This window comes from Festucalex cinctus, chromosome 20, assembly GCF_051991245.1.
Source record: "Festucalex cinctus isolate MCC-2025b chromosome 20, RoL_Fcin_1.0, whole genome shotgun sequence".
Lineage (NCBI taxonomy): Eukaryota > Metazoa > Chordata > Actinopteri > Syngnathiformes > Syngnathidae > Festucalex > Festucalex cinctus.
The window spans coordinates 5,361,597-5,378,681 of record NC_135430.1 but is presented as its reverse complement, the minus strand read 5'-3'; the positions used below and the strand labels follow the sequence as shown (position 1 = coordinate 5,378,681).

The following is a 17,085-nucleotide window of genomic DNA, read 5'->3' as shown; positions in this document are numbered from 1 at the left end:
TTAAGAAATGAAAGAACATATTCATCCATTATTTGAAGTGTTTGCTTGTGTTTGTATCAAGCGAAGCCTCGAAATGTAGACGCTGAGCTTCAATTCAAAGCTTGATAAAAACATAAACAATGTGGGCTCAACGGCGCCACCTGTTGGGCGTTTCATAAAACACTTCAGCTATCTGGAAGAAGGCACCAGAAAAAAACGTGGTTTGATAAAAAATATTGTACAGTTTTTTTATATACTTTGCTGGTCAACATATTCACATTGATGATTATTTTTCTAGCTAATAGCATCAACATTTTGTTTGTATGACTACTTGTTGCTAGGCAGAAATGATCTTAAAGCCCATTTCCATGGCTCCGTGCCTCACATACCGGATAAAGTACAGGATGACAATATTGAAAAATGTGCACATTGAATGCAAGTTCTCTATGTTGAACCTTGACTGCTCCACTTGCTTCAAAATCAGTCAAGGAATACAATAATTAAATAAATAAAATATAATATAAAATATAATATAAAATAATAGATACATAAATAAATAAATAATACCTGTGCAAAAAAATAAAAATAAAATAAAATAAAAAGGTTAACCATGTTTCCTGTGTATTTTAGGGATTCGATGGATACAAAGGAGAACAAGGACCTGCTGGAGAAAAGGGAGACATGGTGAAAGATTTTCTCTTTTGATGGCATGTTTGTTTTTGTTGCTCAAACCTTGGAACATTTGGAATTAAAACTCCCTCAATTGAATTCAACAGGGAGAACCTGGAATGGACGGCTTACCGGGAGCAAAGGTACAATTTATACTTATTTATTTGGTTCGTTAGTGCAGCAAAAATCTGCGAGGAATTGACGCCCACCTAAAAGGTTTCAATTTGCTCATAGATGCCACTAGGTGGTGCCAAAGCATTTGTTTTGTATAGAACTGACCAAATGGAGCTCCAAACATGGCTCACTTTGCTTCTTAATGCCACAATATGGCACCAAAATCACATTTTTCTATTGGCTAGGATTGATCTGAGCAAATCACAGATGAATATATTAATGTATCAGATTTATGTCTGCAAATTTGTAAGAAGTGAATGACCGGTATGTGCAGAGTGACTGTACATGATTTAGATGTTTGTTTTTGTTGTTGTTGTTGTTTTTTTGTTTGGTTTTTTTGGATACACTGACGAAATCCCTACTATATTTTGTCCTGTTCCAGGGAGATCAGGGGCCTCAGGGTGTCCAAGGACTTCCCGGGCCCGAAGGTCCAGAGGGCAGGGTCGGGCCCCAAGGTCCAGCGGGTCCTCCTGGACCACCCGGACCCGCAGCCAAAGGATTCGCATTTGACTTTGAGGTACGTGACTTCGAAAGGTGCTCAACAGTACGCAAGATCCGCTGACAACATACGTTGATATTTCCAGAATCTGGAAGGTGATCGTGCATCAGAACTGTTTCGGGTACGACTCCACATGAGTTTGTTTTTGTTTTTTTTCACTTGAATGACAAAATGGCATGAATATGTATTTATCCTGTCTTCAACAGGGTCTTCCAGGAACTCCTGGACTGCGAGGACCAAAGGTGGCAAACATTTCAGTTTGAATATTGTCAATATTTGGAGCGACTTGTGTTCAACGTCTTTTTTTTTTTTTTTTTTTTTTTTTTCCCGTTGCCTCGTAGGGTGAAGAAGGCCTCCAAGGTCCCGCTGGAGAGCCAGGTCTTAAGGTCCGTGTCGCATGCACACAAACACGTATGAGTGTTCAACATCATGCGTGTCGTGTGTGTGTGTGAGACCATCCATGACATGTTTGAATGCATGTTTTGTGCTCATACATGTCAGGTATGATAAATGTGTTCAGGTTCATGAAATGGTTGTTTGTGATCAGTGATAATTTCGTCGCCGAAAAATTTTTGTCATAATTTTCGCCACAATTTTTTTTTTTTTCATGTGAAAATGAAATGAAAACTAAACCATTCATTGAGACGATAATGATGTTATATTATTGTGCAATATATTTTTTTGAAACAATTCATAAAGACATCGTTGTATTAAATGTGTCTTGCGTGTTAAAATACAGTTACAAATAGGTGCGTTATCATTTTCTGTATCAAAGTTGAAATGTATGCTGAAGGAAAATATCGACAAAATTGTCAATTTAGTCGACTAAAATTGCTCTTTTTGTCGGCGACTAAAATTTAATTAAAACTGAAATACTTGTACTAAATTATAGGACTGTAATGATATCCAAACATCACGATACCATATCACAATATGAAGGTCACGATGTGATAATTATCACGATATTGTCGGTAGGTTGGCGATACAAAAAAAAGTCACAATATTGTCCAAAAATGAGCTCATGCTAAAAAACACACACACACACACACACACACACACACACACACACCCACACCCACACACACACACACACACACACACACACACACACACACACACACACACACACACACACACCACACACACATCCTTGTACATATATCTTTGTGAGGACATCCATTGACATAATGCATTTCCTAGACCCTTACCCTAACCCCAACCATCAAAAATGATTGCCAAACCCTAACCCTACCCTAAACCCAACCATAACCCAATTCAAACCTAAACTCTAAAACCAAGTCTTGACCTTCAAAAAGAGGTCTTGAGAAGTGAGGACCGGCCAAAATGTCCTCACTTCACAAAAATGTCCTCATTCTGTTGAAACCCCCCCCCCCCCCCCCCCCCCCCCCACACACACACAATATTGTGCTTTTGTACATTTCAGCAATCAAAAACATATAAATATTATATGTAAAATATATATTTATTAATATAATATCTATCTATCTATCTATCTATCTATCTATCTATCTATCTATCTATCTATCTATATATATATATATATATATATATATATATATTAGGGCTGTCAAAGTTAAAGCGTTAATAGATTAATTAATCACAAAAATGTCGCATTAATCACGTATTAACGCAGATTAATCGCACTATTTTTTATTTTTATTTTTTTTAGCACACTTGAGCCTTGAACGTAACCGCGGATGGTTACGTTGAAGGGTGCGCAGGTCAGTGATTAGGTCAATGCACAGCATTTCCTACACCTGTTGTTCCAAAATGAGCGGGGTGATTCCAGTTGGTGTGCTCTGTGGTAAATTTTGCTTTAAAAAACACCCCGACGGGACTTTCGATAAAACAAAAGTAATTTGCAGTTAATTAATTAATAATTGTTGAATTGCACCCAATTGATATGATGCTGTTACGTTTTGAGCAATACACGCATGCATGCAATTGCGTACATGCATTTAATCAATGTTTGCAAATGACATTCAGATAATAAAATGCGTTAATGTCAAAATATTACGTTATTTTCCCTTTATTTTATATTACGCGAATATGCAAGTAATTTAGCTGATTAATCGTGATTAATCCAAATTAAAAAGTGTGATTAATCAGATTAAAAATTTTAATCGTTTGACAGCACTAATATATATATATATATATATATATATTATATATATATATATATATATATATATATATATATATATATATATATATATATATATGTGTATATTTATATATATTGAGGCACTTACTTGCTAATGCAGGCACACATTGAGTTCCTCCCCATATTGACTCTGTTCACAAGCATATTATGTTTCCCTTCATCTGCTCATTAGCGTGAATTTCAAACATCGAAGGGCCAAAACATGCCTTGTGAAAATTAAAATGCACTAAAAAAAAAAAAAACAAAAAAAAAAAACTAGCCACCAGAGGGTGCTAGAACTCCACAAATGGAAATCAACCCTTTTTTAACAGATGCTTTTAATATCGTGACATGACGACAACGATATATTGTGGCAGTTTTATATTCCAATATCACGGTATTGCCGTTATCATTGCATCCCTACTAAATTATGACCAAAACTTTAATTAATTTTCGTCAGAAGACTCTCACTAAAACGCTGTGAAAATTTCTTGTCAAAATGAACACTGTTTGTGATCATACACGACGTGTGTTGTTGGCGTGTGCAGGGAGAGCCCGGCGCTGCGGGTGCACCAGGTTTAGCGGGACCAACGGGAGCCAATGGTTCAGAGGTCAGTGAATGCATCACCGGAAAACACAACACGCCGTAATCCACCACTCAGGAAAAAAAAAAACAGCAGCTACACTTTCATGCCTTTCTGTGACTCCTCCAGTCTGGTAGTCAATTAACGCAGTTTGTGTTGCATTCAGGGTTTTAAGGGAGATGCCGGCGCTCTGGGACCAAAGGTAAAAAAACAAAACAAAAACACACACACCTGACTTTGTGTCCATTTCCTGGCATACAAAAAACAAACAAAAAAAAAACATCACATGACCAACCTGCTTCTCAGGGCGAGCCAGGACTTGATGGTGTCACGCTACCTGGCCCTCCAGGACCTCCCGGACCTCCAGGACCCGTCGTCAGCCTCAGTGAAGTAAGTCACAACCAGTCGAGGCCACTTGAGTCTGACTGAAAACTTTTGTTTGTTCTTCATGCTTGCTCTCCTCCTCTTCCTCAGCTCCTCCTCAACGACACGGTCTTCAACCTCTCAGGGATTTTTGAGGCTCAGGGATTGGTTGTGAGTCTCACAAAAAAACAAAAAAACAAAAAAATGGATCAGAATGTGGTTGCCAGTCCACAGTGAAGGCTTTCGGTGTCGAGGGACATGTCGTGATCGTCTCCTCATTATCCACAGGGACAACAAGGCCCCAAGGGAGACGCCGGAGTGCAAGGTGTTGAAGGGCCTCCCGGACTCAAGGTAAGCGAGCATGCGCGATACTATTTTGAATGCACCAATCGGCCACAAGACGATGAAAACCACGTCCAGAACACAACGGTTTGCTTCCGTTTGCTTTGGAAAGTATTGTATTGTTGAAAAATTTCTACTTTAGTTTAGACATTTATGTAAAAAAAATGTATTCTCAAGAAGAAACTTTTTTTTTTTTAAGACTTTTTCTTTTCCCCCAAAAAATACTACTTAATCCTCATATTGTCATTCCGTTTGCTTTGGAAAATATTAGAAGAGTAAAAAAACAAAAAACAAAAACTTTATTCTAATGCAATTAATTAGGCTACAATATTTTTTTCCTAAAAAAATGTTTTTTCTTTTATGAAATATGAAATATATTTTATGAAATCTGTCTTGAAACATTTCGACTTATAGTTTAGACTAAAAAATGTAGGAATGTGCGAGTACCGATACCAGGTATCGGTATCGGGCCGATACCACCCTTTTTTCAAGTACTCGAGTACTCGTGACGCAGACAAGTACAAGCGACCGATGGCAGAGGGGGAAGACGTTAAGTGAGTCCTCCTTGCCTGTAACTGGCGCTAGATTGCAGCAGTTAAAAAAAAAAAAAAAAGCTTGCAGCAGTTTTTCACCAAAACTTCACCGGTTTGGAAATACTTCAATATTGTGAATCTTAAACTAAAAGAGCATTTTTGTGTTTTATTTTGAGCATTAAGACTATTGAAGAGTGACTGTGCTGTTTTTTCAAAATTAAAGGAAATATATTTGTTTACAAATATCTTTTAGTGATTTTTTTTTATTTGTCAAAATGTACTACTGGTATCGGCAGTTGGTATCGGTATCGGTGAGTACTGAGGGTCTGAGTATCGGTATCGGTCTGAAAAAAAAGTGGTATCGAACATCCCAAAAAAAATGTATTCTCAAGAAGAATTTTTTTTTAAGACTTTCTTTCCGACCAAAAATACTACTTCATCCTCATAATATTCCGTTTTAATATTAAAGAAGTAAATATGTAATATTGTGAAATTTTAAAATAAAACATGACTTCTTTCAGCAAAAAATAAATGAAAAATTAGTCTCCTAATATTCTGACTTTTTATATTAAAAACCTAAACATATATTGTTATAAAACTATATTCAGTATTCTGTACTTTTTTTTTCTAAATGTCAAAATCTTCAAAAAGAACATGTGCACAATTAAATTAATGCTTGAATCATATTCAGGATGCTAAATGAAGGCTGCATCTTGTTTTTGTATGACATTGTTGTTTTTATGGTGGCCCTTAGGACGCCTTTGTAATTCAGCATGTAAAGCAACTTGCCTGATCCTTTTGTGTGACCTTTGCCATATGAATGATGCACAGCAGCCCTCAGAATAAAAAAAATAAATTGCTCATGATGATCACATTAACTTTTCAGTTAACATTTTTGGAAAAAAATTAAAATAAAATAAAGGCCATTAGCATTCATGTATTAGCGCCTGGCTTTGTGTCTATGTTGACTCTAACGTCTGCGCAGGGGGAGAAAGGCGAGCCGGCGATTATCGTCTCTGAGAACGGATCCTTCTACAACCTTTCTGCTTTCAAGGGCGATCGAGGATACAAGGTGATGATCTTCAGCACACATTTCTGATACTTTTTTTTTTTTAAGACACATTGATGAGGACAAAGTTTGTTTATTGTCTCAAATTGTCTGCAGGGTGAGATTGGTGCAACTGGACTTCATGGACCACTCGTGAGTCTTTGAATTAAAAAAAAAAAAAAAAAAAGAAAGAAAACATGATTGATGACGCCGCGTTCAAGGACTGACGGTCTTTTCTTCCCAAACAGGGACCGATGGGAATGCCGGGACCAAAAGGGGCCTTGGGCTTCCCTGGACGACCAGTAAGCAACAAAAGTTTTAGTGCACTTTTTTTGTTTTGTTTTTTTGTTTTTTGAGAGCTCAGTTCATTCTGCAGTCGTACTGATTCAACACAACATATCTCATTGCTCTCTTTTTTTTAATGTGCATATGTGCGCATTTGTGTGCGTGTGAATTTGTGCTCATTAATTCACCTGAAAGTGGACTGGCACATAAAAAATCGGCCCTGGCATTTTGACTCCGGGCCCACCGGCCCGGCCCAGCCCGACTCCTGCATAACATGGAGTTCTGCCACTGATGTTTATTGATGATGTTTTCAGTTTGCTATCTATTTTCGAATTGGATTAACAGACTGGTCCCTCTAAATTGTGGGCCACTCTCTTGGGGTAAAACTTAGGGAAATAATTAATGAAAAAAACATTACATCGGCCCCAAAATAGGCCGGCCCACTGGGCATCTGCCCTGTATACCAGATGGCCGGTCCAGCCCTTCCTGAAACCGAATTAAAAAAACAAATGACCCTTCACCTTAACCGGATCCTTCAGAGTCTCACCAGAATCGCGAAGTTCAGAAAGGGTCAAGAGACCAGAGGAAAGATCAAATGAAAGAAAGATGAATCAAAGTGGTTTCAAACGAAGGATTCATTGGCATTTACAAGCAGTTGACGTGAGTTAACATTGACAAAAACAACAACAAACGCATTATTAGGGACAGGGAATTTCTTTCAAGCTGATGAGCACAATTAGAAAAATGCAATTTTTTTAATCGTTTGTTTGTTTGTAGGGTCGTACTGGTCGGATGGGACACAAAGGAGAGAAGGGAGAATCAGTCAGCAAACCTGTAAGTCCCGACGTGAAGAAAATCATGCGCATTCTTATAAGAAGTGATCCAAAAAGAGTTCTCATTGAATGTGACTCCGCCCAACAGGGACTCCCAGGACCTCCCGGACGACCGGGCCGCCCCGGAATGTTCCGATGCCCCAACGGCGTAAGGAAGCACGAGCAAATACTCATCCACAATATATATCATGTTTATAATTTCAGTGAGCCAAACTTATCATGATTAGCTTCATGCTAATATATTATAAAAAACACTATAGACTAGGCTAATATATGCTAATTGAAATAAGCACTGACCTGTATATATGACTGGATAGCCGATAGCCCATACAAGCCAGTGCAAGTCACAGGTCGGCCATCTCGTTACTCCCATCTCGCGAGCAGACTACTTGATAAACTATATATATGGTATACTTACAGATGAGACATATACAGCTTGTAGGCAGTTAGTATAAGGCCGGAGGCGGGATTAGGAGTTTGTGATCACTATTTTTTTTTAACAAGTAATAATAATAATAATAATAATAATAATAATAGTAAAAATAATAATAAGTGGACGGTATGCGCTGCTTTGAAGACCATCTTTTTCTTTGTTGCTCAGTTCCTTAGAACCCAATTTTGTAAACAACATTAAGCATATAATTTCTACATGTATTTAAGGAAAGTTGTAAAATGTCTGAAGTCCTCTTGTTTATGTTTAACACATTTAAAACAGCATAAATCATGCTGTTTCTACTAAGTACTGTCTCCAATGTGGATCCTGTAAACCCGCTTCCCCAGGGGATGGGTTAAATGCGGAGAACAAATTTCACCCCACTTCGGTGGATGTGACAATCAGTGGTAATTAATAGGATCGTATGCCGAGAAACCATTTCTTGGGAGGAGCAATATGGCTGCCTCGCGACCTCACAAGTCTTGGCCTATTGGCAATGGAAAGGAGCTCCTCTCTCTGCTTTTTCTTGCTTTTTAATTGCGCTCCACATCTTCCAGTAGAGCTCAGTGCTGCCTTGGCAAATTGTGGCACCACGTGGTACTACTCTGACGTAGCTTATTTGCTAACACTTTGCCACTTTTTACAGACGGTGTTTCCCATCGCTGCCAGACCCTTCTGCAAAATTCCGGTCAGTCACATTTTTTCACTGACAGCAGAATTAGCCTCATCTCTCATTATCAATACATCAAGTCATTACTGACCAGCTGTGTTCAATCCTCAGCTCCATCCCAACGGGAGCGCTATGATATGTAAGTTTCGCAAAATTGATTGCTGATAATAATGAGAAGATCACTTTGAAAAAAAATCAATCTTGTTTGTGTTGCCAAGTTGACGACGGGACGAAAGGACAAAAGGGAGAACGAGGCCTTCCTGGCATTCCGGCGCCACCTAGTAAGTCAAACCTCCAAAATTGGCACTCTATTTTGCATATTTTTTTTTTTATACATACAGTATACTACTTACGAACGTCTCTTCATACGAAATTTTCGAGTTACGAAACGCCTCAACGGGAAAATATTGCCTCTTGCTACGAAAGAAATTTCTAGATACGAAAGGTAAAAATACATTACCGAACGCAAAATACTTTCGGCTATGGCTATTTCCTACCATAGGTACCTATGAGCGTAAATACTAGATCGGTGTTTGTGCATCGTTCTAGCATCCCATTGGCTAAGAGGAACCTTTACCATAGGTATCTATGAGCCTAGATACTAGATCGGTGTCTATACAGCGTCCTCATCATTCATCCCGCGGCCCATGAAGTGTTCCGATAGTTTTTCGTAAATGTATGAACTAACGGCCAACGAATTTGTGCAAAAATTCAAACAATTGGTGATTGATGAAGGCACAGTAAGTTTTTAATTACGACGAGACGGGCCTTTTTTTTTGTTGGAAAAAAGATGCCTCGCCATACCGGAAGTTTCCATGACGTTTCAGAATTTGTTAAAAAGAATCGGCCAGAAAAAGTGTTCACCAGTCGGGTGTTTGCTCACTAAGATGATGTTTGCCTTGGACATTTACAAAGCATTGTTTAAAAACAAAAAAACAACAACAAAAAACATCCTTGGATCAGTTCTTTGCAAAACACCAGGCAGAAAAAACACTTCTGAGAGAGAACATGAACCAAAGAGGGCAAAAAACGATGAGGACAGCAGTTAAGGTAAATGACCATCATTTTTATTCTTTACTCTATTCTTTGTTATTTACATTATGCACAACTCTCATTTATTGTGCAATAATCTAATTGTAACATGTATTTGTTACATGTTTTGATGCATTTTTATGCTTTATAAAACATTTATGTCTGAATTTTGGGAGGCTCGGAACGGATTAGGGCATTTACATGGAAAATGCGTCTCTACTTACAAAATTTTCTACTTAAGAACTTTCTTCCGGACCCAATTAATTTCGTAAGTAGAGGTACCACTCTATTTGAAATATTAACACTCTTCATTGGGTACACCAGCCTGCGCAGTGTAATGAGATTTAATAGAATATTTGCAGAGTGTTGTTTCAAATATTTTTATTATTATTTTCTTTTGAAAATGGGGGGCTCAACAAGACTGAAAGGTTTTGGTGAGAACTTGCATCCTGGTATGTAATTGATCATCATGATCATCTTGATGTTTATCATGACCGGTAGTGGTGTGCGATGCTGCAAATTTTTGGTATCAAGCTGATATCAAAGTAAATACAGGGCCATTATCGCCGATATCAATATTGATACTTTTCGAAAATTATGGGATATATCTATATATTTATTTTAATTCATTCATTCACTCACAGCCATTTTGACTAAAGCAACCCCTTCACTCTCAGCTGTTTGGCTGGTTTTTGACCGATTTTACAAGGCCCACAGAATATTGTGTTCTATTGCTATAAAAGCATTGAACTTACCAAAAGAAAGATTAAAGTCTCTTCTTTCATCAGGAAAAAAAATTATATTTCTTTTTCCGTTTTGCAGCAATTAGCATTAGAATATAGCTGTGTTTCATCATTATTCACAAATCTGTTTAAAACTGTGGGGAAAAAAACGCTTGGTGCAACATGGCCCTGGTTGATCTCTTATAATCTGCTGCCACCGGCTGGCCGTTTGTGTAATAACTGCCATTTCTTCAACCGGTCTTTGCACTTGAGAGGCTGCATCAAAGTCTTCTGTATGCGTTAACATAAAAAAAAAACGTATAAATATGTCTTTGGGATACTTAAAACATTTCAAATAGAACGTATTTATATGTTTTGGGGATTAAATGAATTAAGTTAGCAGTATCATTGAATTTCTTAATTAATAATAAAATAAAAACAATCAATTTTCAACATTTAAGTGTTTTCCTTTTTTTTTTTTTTTAAACAAGTGACAAAATTAGGACAAAATTTGTTAATAAACAGACATTAAGTACTTTTGGAGACTTTATATACTTTATCAATGTTTTTTCCAGAAACATTACAACCATAACAATTTTTTTTTTTTTTTTTTTTACTTTCTTAAAGTGCACATTTTTTTTTATTTTTTTTTTTTTTACTTTCTGAAAGTGCACAAAGTGATACTGACTTAGTATCGATAATATCGATATTTGGATCGATCTGCCCACCACTAACGACAGGATGTGCAGAAAAGATGATTAAATCATGCCATGTGCAGGTCTACTTTAAAAATGTGTCAAGATAGTGTACATTTTTTATTTCTAACGACGTTTTCTTCCTCTGCACGTCAGACACGTTCAAAGGACGCTTGGTAAGTTCCAATTACATCATCATGAGGAGATTTTCTTTTGGGATTTTCTTGATTTAATGTGTGGTTGGTTGTGTGTGTCAGGGAGTGAAGGGCGAGCCGGGCCTTGACGGCGACAAAGGAGAAAAGGGCGACTCGGGGTTACCTGGGCAACCAGGTGCTCCCGGGAAACAAGGGCCAGTGGTGAGAGCCGTTGCCGTGGCGACGCAATCGCGCCCTGTTCAAATGAGACAACTCAACTTGGAATGTTTATTTTATTTTATTTTATTTTATTATTTTTTTTGCGAAAACTCTCCAGGGACCCAAAGGCGAGTCTGTGCTGGGACCACAAGGCCCCCGCGGAGAACCAGGCACTCCCGGCACCCCGGGCTTCGGCAGACCCGGTCCAGCTGGACCCCCAGGACCACCAGGGCAAACCGGAAGCTGGTCGTTGGGCTTTGGAAAAAAAGGTGTGTGGATCGAATCGATCATGTTCGGACTTTCCATCCCATAATAAGCAACATTGAATAACTTTTTTTTTTTTTTATATAACATGTTTGCACAGATGTGCTTATCCCCGGACCGCCCGGGCCACCTGGACCCCCCGGTCCACCCGGATCACCTGGCTCACGCGGACCTTTCGGAGGCTCAGCCGCCGTACGTTCAGTTCACGCGAATTCTCGCTGGATCGGATTTTTGCGAACGTTTCGCACGATTTTGTGACGTCCAATTATATGTTAACGGAATCGGACACTTTTGTTTTTTGTGTATTTATTTCCAGGTGAGTACGTTTTCCACGCTGGACTCGATGAAGCAGAAGACGGCCCGGGAGGCCGAGGGCATGCTGGCCTACGTCATGGACTCGGGAAGTCTCTTCCTCAAGGTGTCCGAGGGCTGGAAGGAGATACAGGTATACGGCAATCAATCAGGAAATATCAAACTAATACGACGATTGCCTGTAAATACAACATCGGAAGACATATGGAGTATACGTAAAAAACAAGTTCTGCTATTTCATCCAAATATATTTCAAATGCTCATCAGAAAGGAAGCACTTTGTTCGCAATGTTTTGAAATTTTAGATCTCAAAACTCGCAGAAACAAGCTATTTGTGAAAAGATACATTTTCTCCACAACAGTGACTTTGACACGAATATTTTTTGTTTAGCGACGCTCTGTAAATTAGGTTTAATGCGACAAAGGCTTTGATCATTCACGTCATCCTTGAAAACGTTCCATTTCATCAGATTCGTCATGTTTCATCCTAGAATTTCATACACCGGCAGCCTGTTGAAAAGAGATACAATGCTGCCATCTGCTCGCCATAGTTTGTGGCTGTTTTTGATTCCACTACCCATTGAGCAGGCAGCACTCCACTTAGAGGTTGCATTTCCCATTGATTTAAAAAAACAAAAACCAAACAAACATAGTTGACGTCATTTAACGTTTATGGGGGCATACATCGTGATTTTACTAATCGTTATTAAACGTTTTTTGGCGGCCAAAGAGTTAAAATAAGGCCGATATCGCGAAATACAGGAAGTCATCGAGTTCTTAGCAATGTAACCTGAATTTCGACTTAAGTCGAATTTCCCCATTAAAGTCAATATTTACATCAAAATAATTTGAATTAAAAAAAATCTAAAATACATTCAAATAAAAAAAATACTGATACAATGACTGATACAATTCACTACTGCACTCTCTGAAAAAAATCGCCTCCTCACCCTTTCTTTTTATTTGGTTTCCACGCCCCTAGTTCCATGGGTGTTCCAACCCTAATAATGCAAATGCAAAACATAATTGGAACACAGTGTACTTAATGAAAATGTGCACTGCTAGCCAACATTATCAAGAGGTAATTACAATTCATTAAGAATACATTGAGTTTGATTATTTTTCCGCATAAAATTTTTTTTAATTTCAACTTTGACTAAGTGCACAAAATATTAAACATGTTTTTTGCCTTCATTTTCTTTTTTTTTTTCCTCCCTAGCTTGGCAGTCTGGTCCGCCTTTCCAGTAACGTCCTCCCACAGGACGAGGTGCGTGTTCAAACATACAACAGGATTTGATGATTCCATTCATTTTGAATGATCAATTATTAACAATAACAATTTGGCGTCCGTTTAGCCTCGCGCCGCCCAGCAAATCTCCGGCGGCACAGTCGAGCGAGTGCGCGCCGCCAACGCCAGGGTGAGGAGCGTTCGCCACACTTGATCTATATAGATTTGATTGATATATAATATAATATAATATAATATATATATATATATGGATGTGTTGTTCAGCTGAACTTGGTGGCCCTGAACCAGCCGCACACGGGCGACCTGTCGGGCCTGGACGCGGCCGACCGGCTGTGCTACCAACAGGCCAAGGCAATGGGCCTGCCCCCCAACTACCGCGCCTTCGTCTCCTCCAACAAGCAAGACCTGGTCCACGTGGTCTACCCGGGATTCAGGGACACGCTGCCCGTCACCAACCTCAGGGTCAGTCAGTTCCCACCCCCTACAGGTCAAAAGTGGATTTAAAAAGGGTTCTGACGCCGCGTGATTACCTCCTCACAGGGAGACGTACTCTTCAGGAACTGGAGGTCCATCTTCAGCGGCGAAGGCGGAGCTTTCAACAGCCGGATACCGATTTACTCCTTTGACGGGCGCGACGTCTTAGCCGATCCGTTCTGGTCAGTAAACCACATCATTATACTCTAAGAATAATGATTTGTTTTTTTAGATCCACATCTATGGCAGTAATGGAGCTTGTGGAAGAAATTGACACTAGTAGAGATAACAAAGAATTTACAGTTGGGATTTGTATTTATTTAAAAAAAAAAAACAAAGTATTTGATACGATAGATCATAACATATTAAGGGAAAAGCTGCAAAGATATGGCATAAGAGGTCTGTCATATAGATGGATTCAGAGAGATTAAGTTTAACTACATGATAGAAACTAGGATGAGTATTTTAATCATTTCAAATCAACTGAAGAACATTATTTCCAAGACAAAAAGTAAACATATTTTTCAAAGACAGTCATATTTAATTTCTATTTTCAAGAAGATTAGTAAAAGAAAAGAAACAAATGATATTTTTCAAGAAAGTTAATGCCAGAATTAGTAGTTTTTTTGTTTTTGTTTTTTTTTCAAGGAAAAAAAAATCCCTCAAAATATTTTACGAAAATTTTTGATGGCAAAAAAAAACAAAAATGTTTTTTTTCTTTAACAATAGAAAACGGGAAAAATTGAATCATGTACAAAAAAATCTAAATATTTTAAAAAAGGAAACATTATTTTTAGAATTAGTCCTCAAAAAATAGAAAAGGGAAAAACATGGAATCAAGTACAAAAAAAATCTAAATATTTTAAAAAAGGCAACTTTTTTTTAGAATTTGTAGGTTTTGTTTTTGTTTTGTTTTTTTGTTTTTTTGTTTTTTTTTTTCAAGGAAAAAATTCCCCCAAAATATTTTAAGAAACTTCACAAGAAAGTCTTATTTGGAAAAAGAAAAAAAAAAAAAAAAAAAAAAAGCAGGATTTTTGATGGAAAAAACTATTTTTGTTGTGGATAACTTTTTATTCCCCCCAAAAATAGGGAAAAAATGGAATCATGAAAAAAAAAAAAAAATCTAAATATTTTTCTAAACAAAAAAATCATAATCCTAAATGAATGCTGTCATTTTTTTTCAAGAATTTTTTATTTACTAAAAGCTGTGTTTTATTGAATGAACATCAATATAAAAATGTATTATTTCTCAAAAAAGTTATGTTTATTTTAAAGTTTTTTTAAGAAAAAAAAACCTATTTTCAAGTTTCTTTTCAAGAGAAAATATTTTTTTATAGAAAGTCATTATTTTTAGAAAATATAATTAAAAAAAAAAACCCAGTTATATATTTGCAAGAAAAATCATCTTTTTGAAGGCAAAAAGTATTATCAGTCAACTAAAATTAAGATTCTTGGCAACCAAAAAAAAGAAAAATTATTTTTAAATAGACGTCAAAAGTTAAACAGAAAGCATTTCGTCTGAAATCCAAAGTTGCGTTTTTTTTTCCTCCTCCTGCGTTTTGTCATTTTTGCCGTGTTTGTGCGCGTCCCTGAAGGCCCGAGAAGAGCATCTGGCACGGGTCGAGCGTGCGAGGCCTGCGCGTGGCGGACAAGCACTGCGAGACGTGGCGCGCCGACCACGTGTCGGTGGCGGGCCAGTCGTCCCGGCTGACCTCGGGCCTCCTGCTGGGCCAGCAGACGCGCAGCTGCTCCAACGACTACGTGCTCCTCTGCGTGGAGACCCACAAGAACCCCTGAGACCCGCCTTCGTCTTGGAGTTGGAACCCCTTTGAGATGTCCCGCCCGTGTCGCATCGTCCCTTTGGCACATAAGATGAAGCATTGATGGGGCCAGTTTTTGCTTTTTTGTCCAACTCTGGTAGGGAACGCGCTAGATTTTTAGATTGCTGCATCAATTGCTCCAAACCCAAGAGACTTTTTTTGTTTGTTTGTTTGTTTTTTTTTAATCCCAAATGGTCCCACATTTCCCACTCCAAGGGAAGTAAAAGACAGCTCAGGAGGGGAGGGCTGTTTTGTTTTTGTTTACAGGTTGTCACGGAGATGTTGAACAACTACTTGCCAGGGGCCGATCAATTTGATGCACTGTACTTCATTTTATTTGCTACAACTTTTCTTTCATGTGTGGGCTATTTAATTTAAATCCATTATTTATACTGTTACAGCACATAAACATGAAATCCAAAAGATGAAATCTGAGAATGTAATTTATCATTTGTTTGTTTTGTGTTTTTCAACTTTTTTTTTGCTACTATAATAGAATGGAGAAGAGTTGGGTTTTATCTTGCGATATGTTTTCATGCTGAAAAAAAAAATGTAGAAAAACAAATTCCAAGTATTGGTTGTTGTTTTGTTCAACAGAATAAAGGATTTTCTTTTCATAAAAATCTGCTTGTGTGTTCTTTATTGACAGTACAAAAGTCATCGTTTGATCATGCAAACAACTTGTGTCAGCGTCCAACAACGCTAACATTTTGTCAAGTCTTCGCGTTAAACTGAATGACGAATAAAAGCAAGGAAGTCATAACTAAACTCAACTTTGTTTACAGAGCACTTCAAAAACAACAAAAGGGCTGCAAGGAAAGTAAAAATCAGACATAAAAACAATTCCAGTAAAACAAATAGATAAAAATAAACATATATATATATATATATATATATATATATATATATATATATATATATATATATATATATATATATATATATATATATTTTTTTTTATTTTTTATTTTTTTATTTTTATTTTTTTTTTTATTTTTTTATTTTTTTTTTTTTTTTATTCGGTGGATGACTGGTTAGCACGTCGCCTCCCAGTTCTGAGGACTCCGGTTCGAGTCCAGGCTTCGGCCATTCCTGGGTGGAGTTTGCATGTTCTCCCCGTGCCTGCGTGGGTCTTCTCCGGTTACTCCGGTCTCCTCCCACATTCCAAAGACATGCATGCGTTAATTGGGCGCTCCAAATTGTCCCTAGGTGTGCTTGTGAGTGTGGATGGTTGTCCGTCTCTGTGTGCCCTGCGATTGGCTGGCAACCAGTCCAGGGTGTCCCCCGCCTACTGCCCAGAGCCAGCTGAGATAAGCGCCAGCACCCCCCGCGACCCTTGTGAGGAATAAGCGGTCAAGTGGATGGATGGATATATATTCGAAAAATGAGTGTGGTTGCGTATTAGTTGCCTAAATAACGGATTAAATAATCGATAGGAAAATTCTAAAAAGATTTGTTTGTGACAACTTTGGCAATAAAAAAAAAAAACTCATGACTTTCATGTATAATGTAAGACACTGATAATTTTAACACTTGGAACAAAAGACGCAAAAGTAAATGGCTTTCCAATCGCGGGTAAATGGAAGGC

General features: G+C 37.8%; 1 protein-coding gene across 2 annotated transcripts in view; it reads left to right on the top strand.

Annotated features, from left to right (window-relative positions):
- Positions 1-16,107, top strand: part of LOC144009608 (uncharacterized) — a 56,390-nt gene extending 40,283 nt beyond the window's left edge. For both annotated transcript variants that reach the window (XM_077509431.1, XM_077509432.1), the window contains 29 exons: positions 610-663; positions 756-791; positions 1,205-1,339; positions 1,407-1,442; positions 1,528-1,563; positions 1,663-1,707; positions 4,034-4,096; positions 4,236-4,271; positions 4,376-4,459; positions 4,544-4,603; positions 4,721-4,783; positions 6,293-6,379; positions 6,473-6,508; positions 6,604-6,657; positions 7,418-7,474; positions 7,562-7,621; positions 8,553-8,594; positions 8,688-8,715; positions 8,795-8,857; positions 11,182-11,201; positions 11,283-11,381; positions 11,497-11,647; positions 11,743-11,834; positions 11,959-12,087; positions 13,174-13,221; positions 13,310-13,372; positions 13,468-13,665; positions 13,744-13,859; positions 15,273-16,107. In XM_077509431.1, the coding sequence (XP_077365557.1) occupies positions 610-663; positions 756-791; positions 1,205-1,339; positions 1,407-1,442; positions 1,528-1,563; positions 1,663-1,707; positions 4,034-4,096; positions 4,236-4,271; positions 4,376-4,459; positions 4,544-4,603; positions 4,721-4,783; positions 6,293-6,379; positions 6,473-6,508; positions 6,604-6,657; positions 7,418-7,474; positions 7,562-7,621; positions 8,553-8,594; positions 8,688-8,715; positions 8,795-8,857; positions 11,182-11,201; positions 11,283-11,381; positions 11,497-11,647; positions 11,743-11,834; positions 11,959-12,087; positions 13,174-13,221; positions 13,310-13,372; positions 13,468-13,665; positions 13,744-13,859; positions 15,273-15,474 (2,193 nt within the window). In that variant the 3' untranslated portion in view covers positions 15,475-16,107. The remainder of the gene's footprint in view (positions 1-609; positions 664-755; positions 792-1,204; positions 1,340-1,406; positions 1,443-1,527; positions 1,564-1,662; positions 1,708-4,033; positions 4,097-4,235; positions 4,272-4,375; positions 4,460-4,543; positions 4,604-4,720; positions 4,784-6,292; positions 6,380-6,472; positions 6,509-6,603; positions 6,658-7,417; positions 7,475-7,561; positions 7,622-8,552; positions 8,595-8,687; positions 8,716-8,794; positions 8,858-11,181; positions 11,202-11,282; positions 11,382-11,496; positions 11,648-11,742; positions 11,835-11,958; positions 12,088-13,173; positions 13,222-13,309; positions 13,373-13,467; positions 13,666-13,743; positions 13,860-15,272) is intronic.
- Positions 16,108-17,085: the final 978 nt, after the last annotated feature.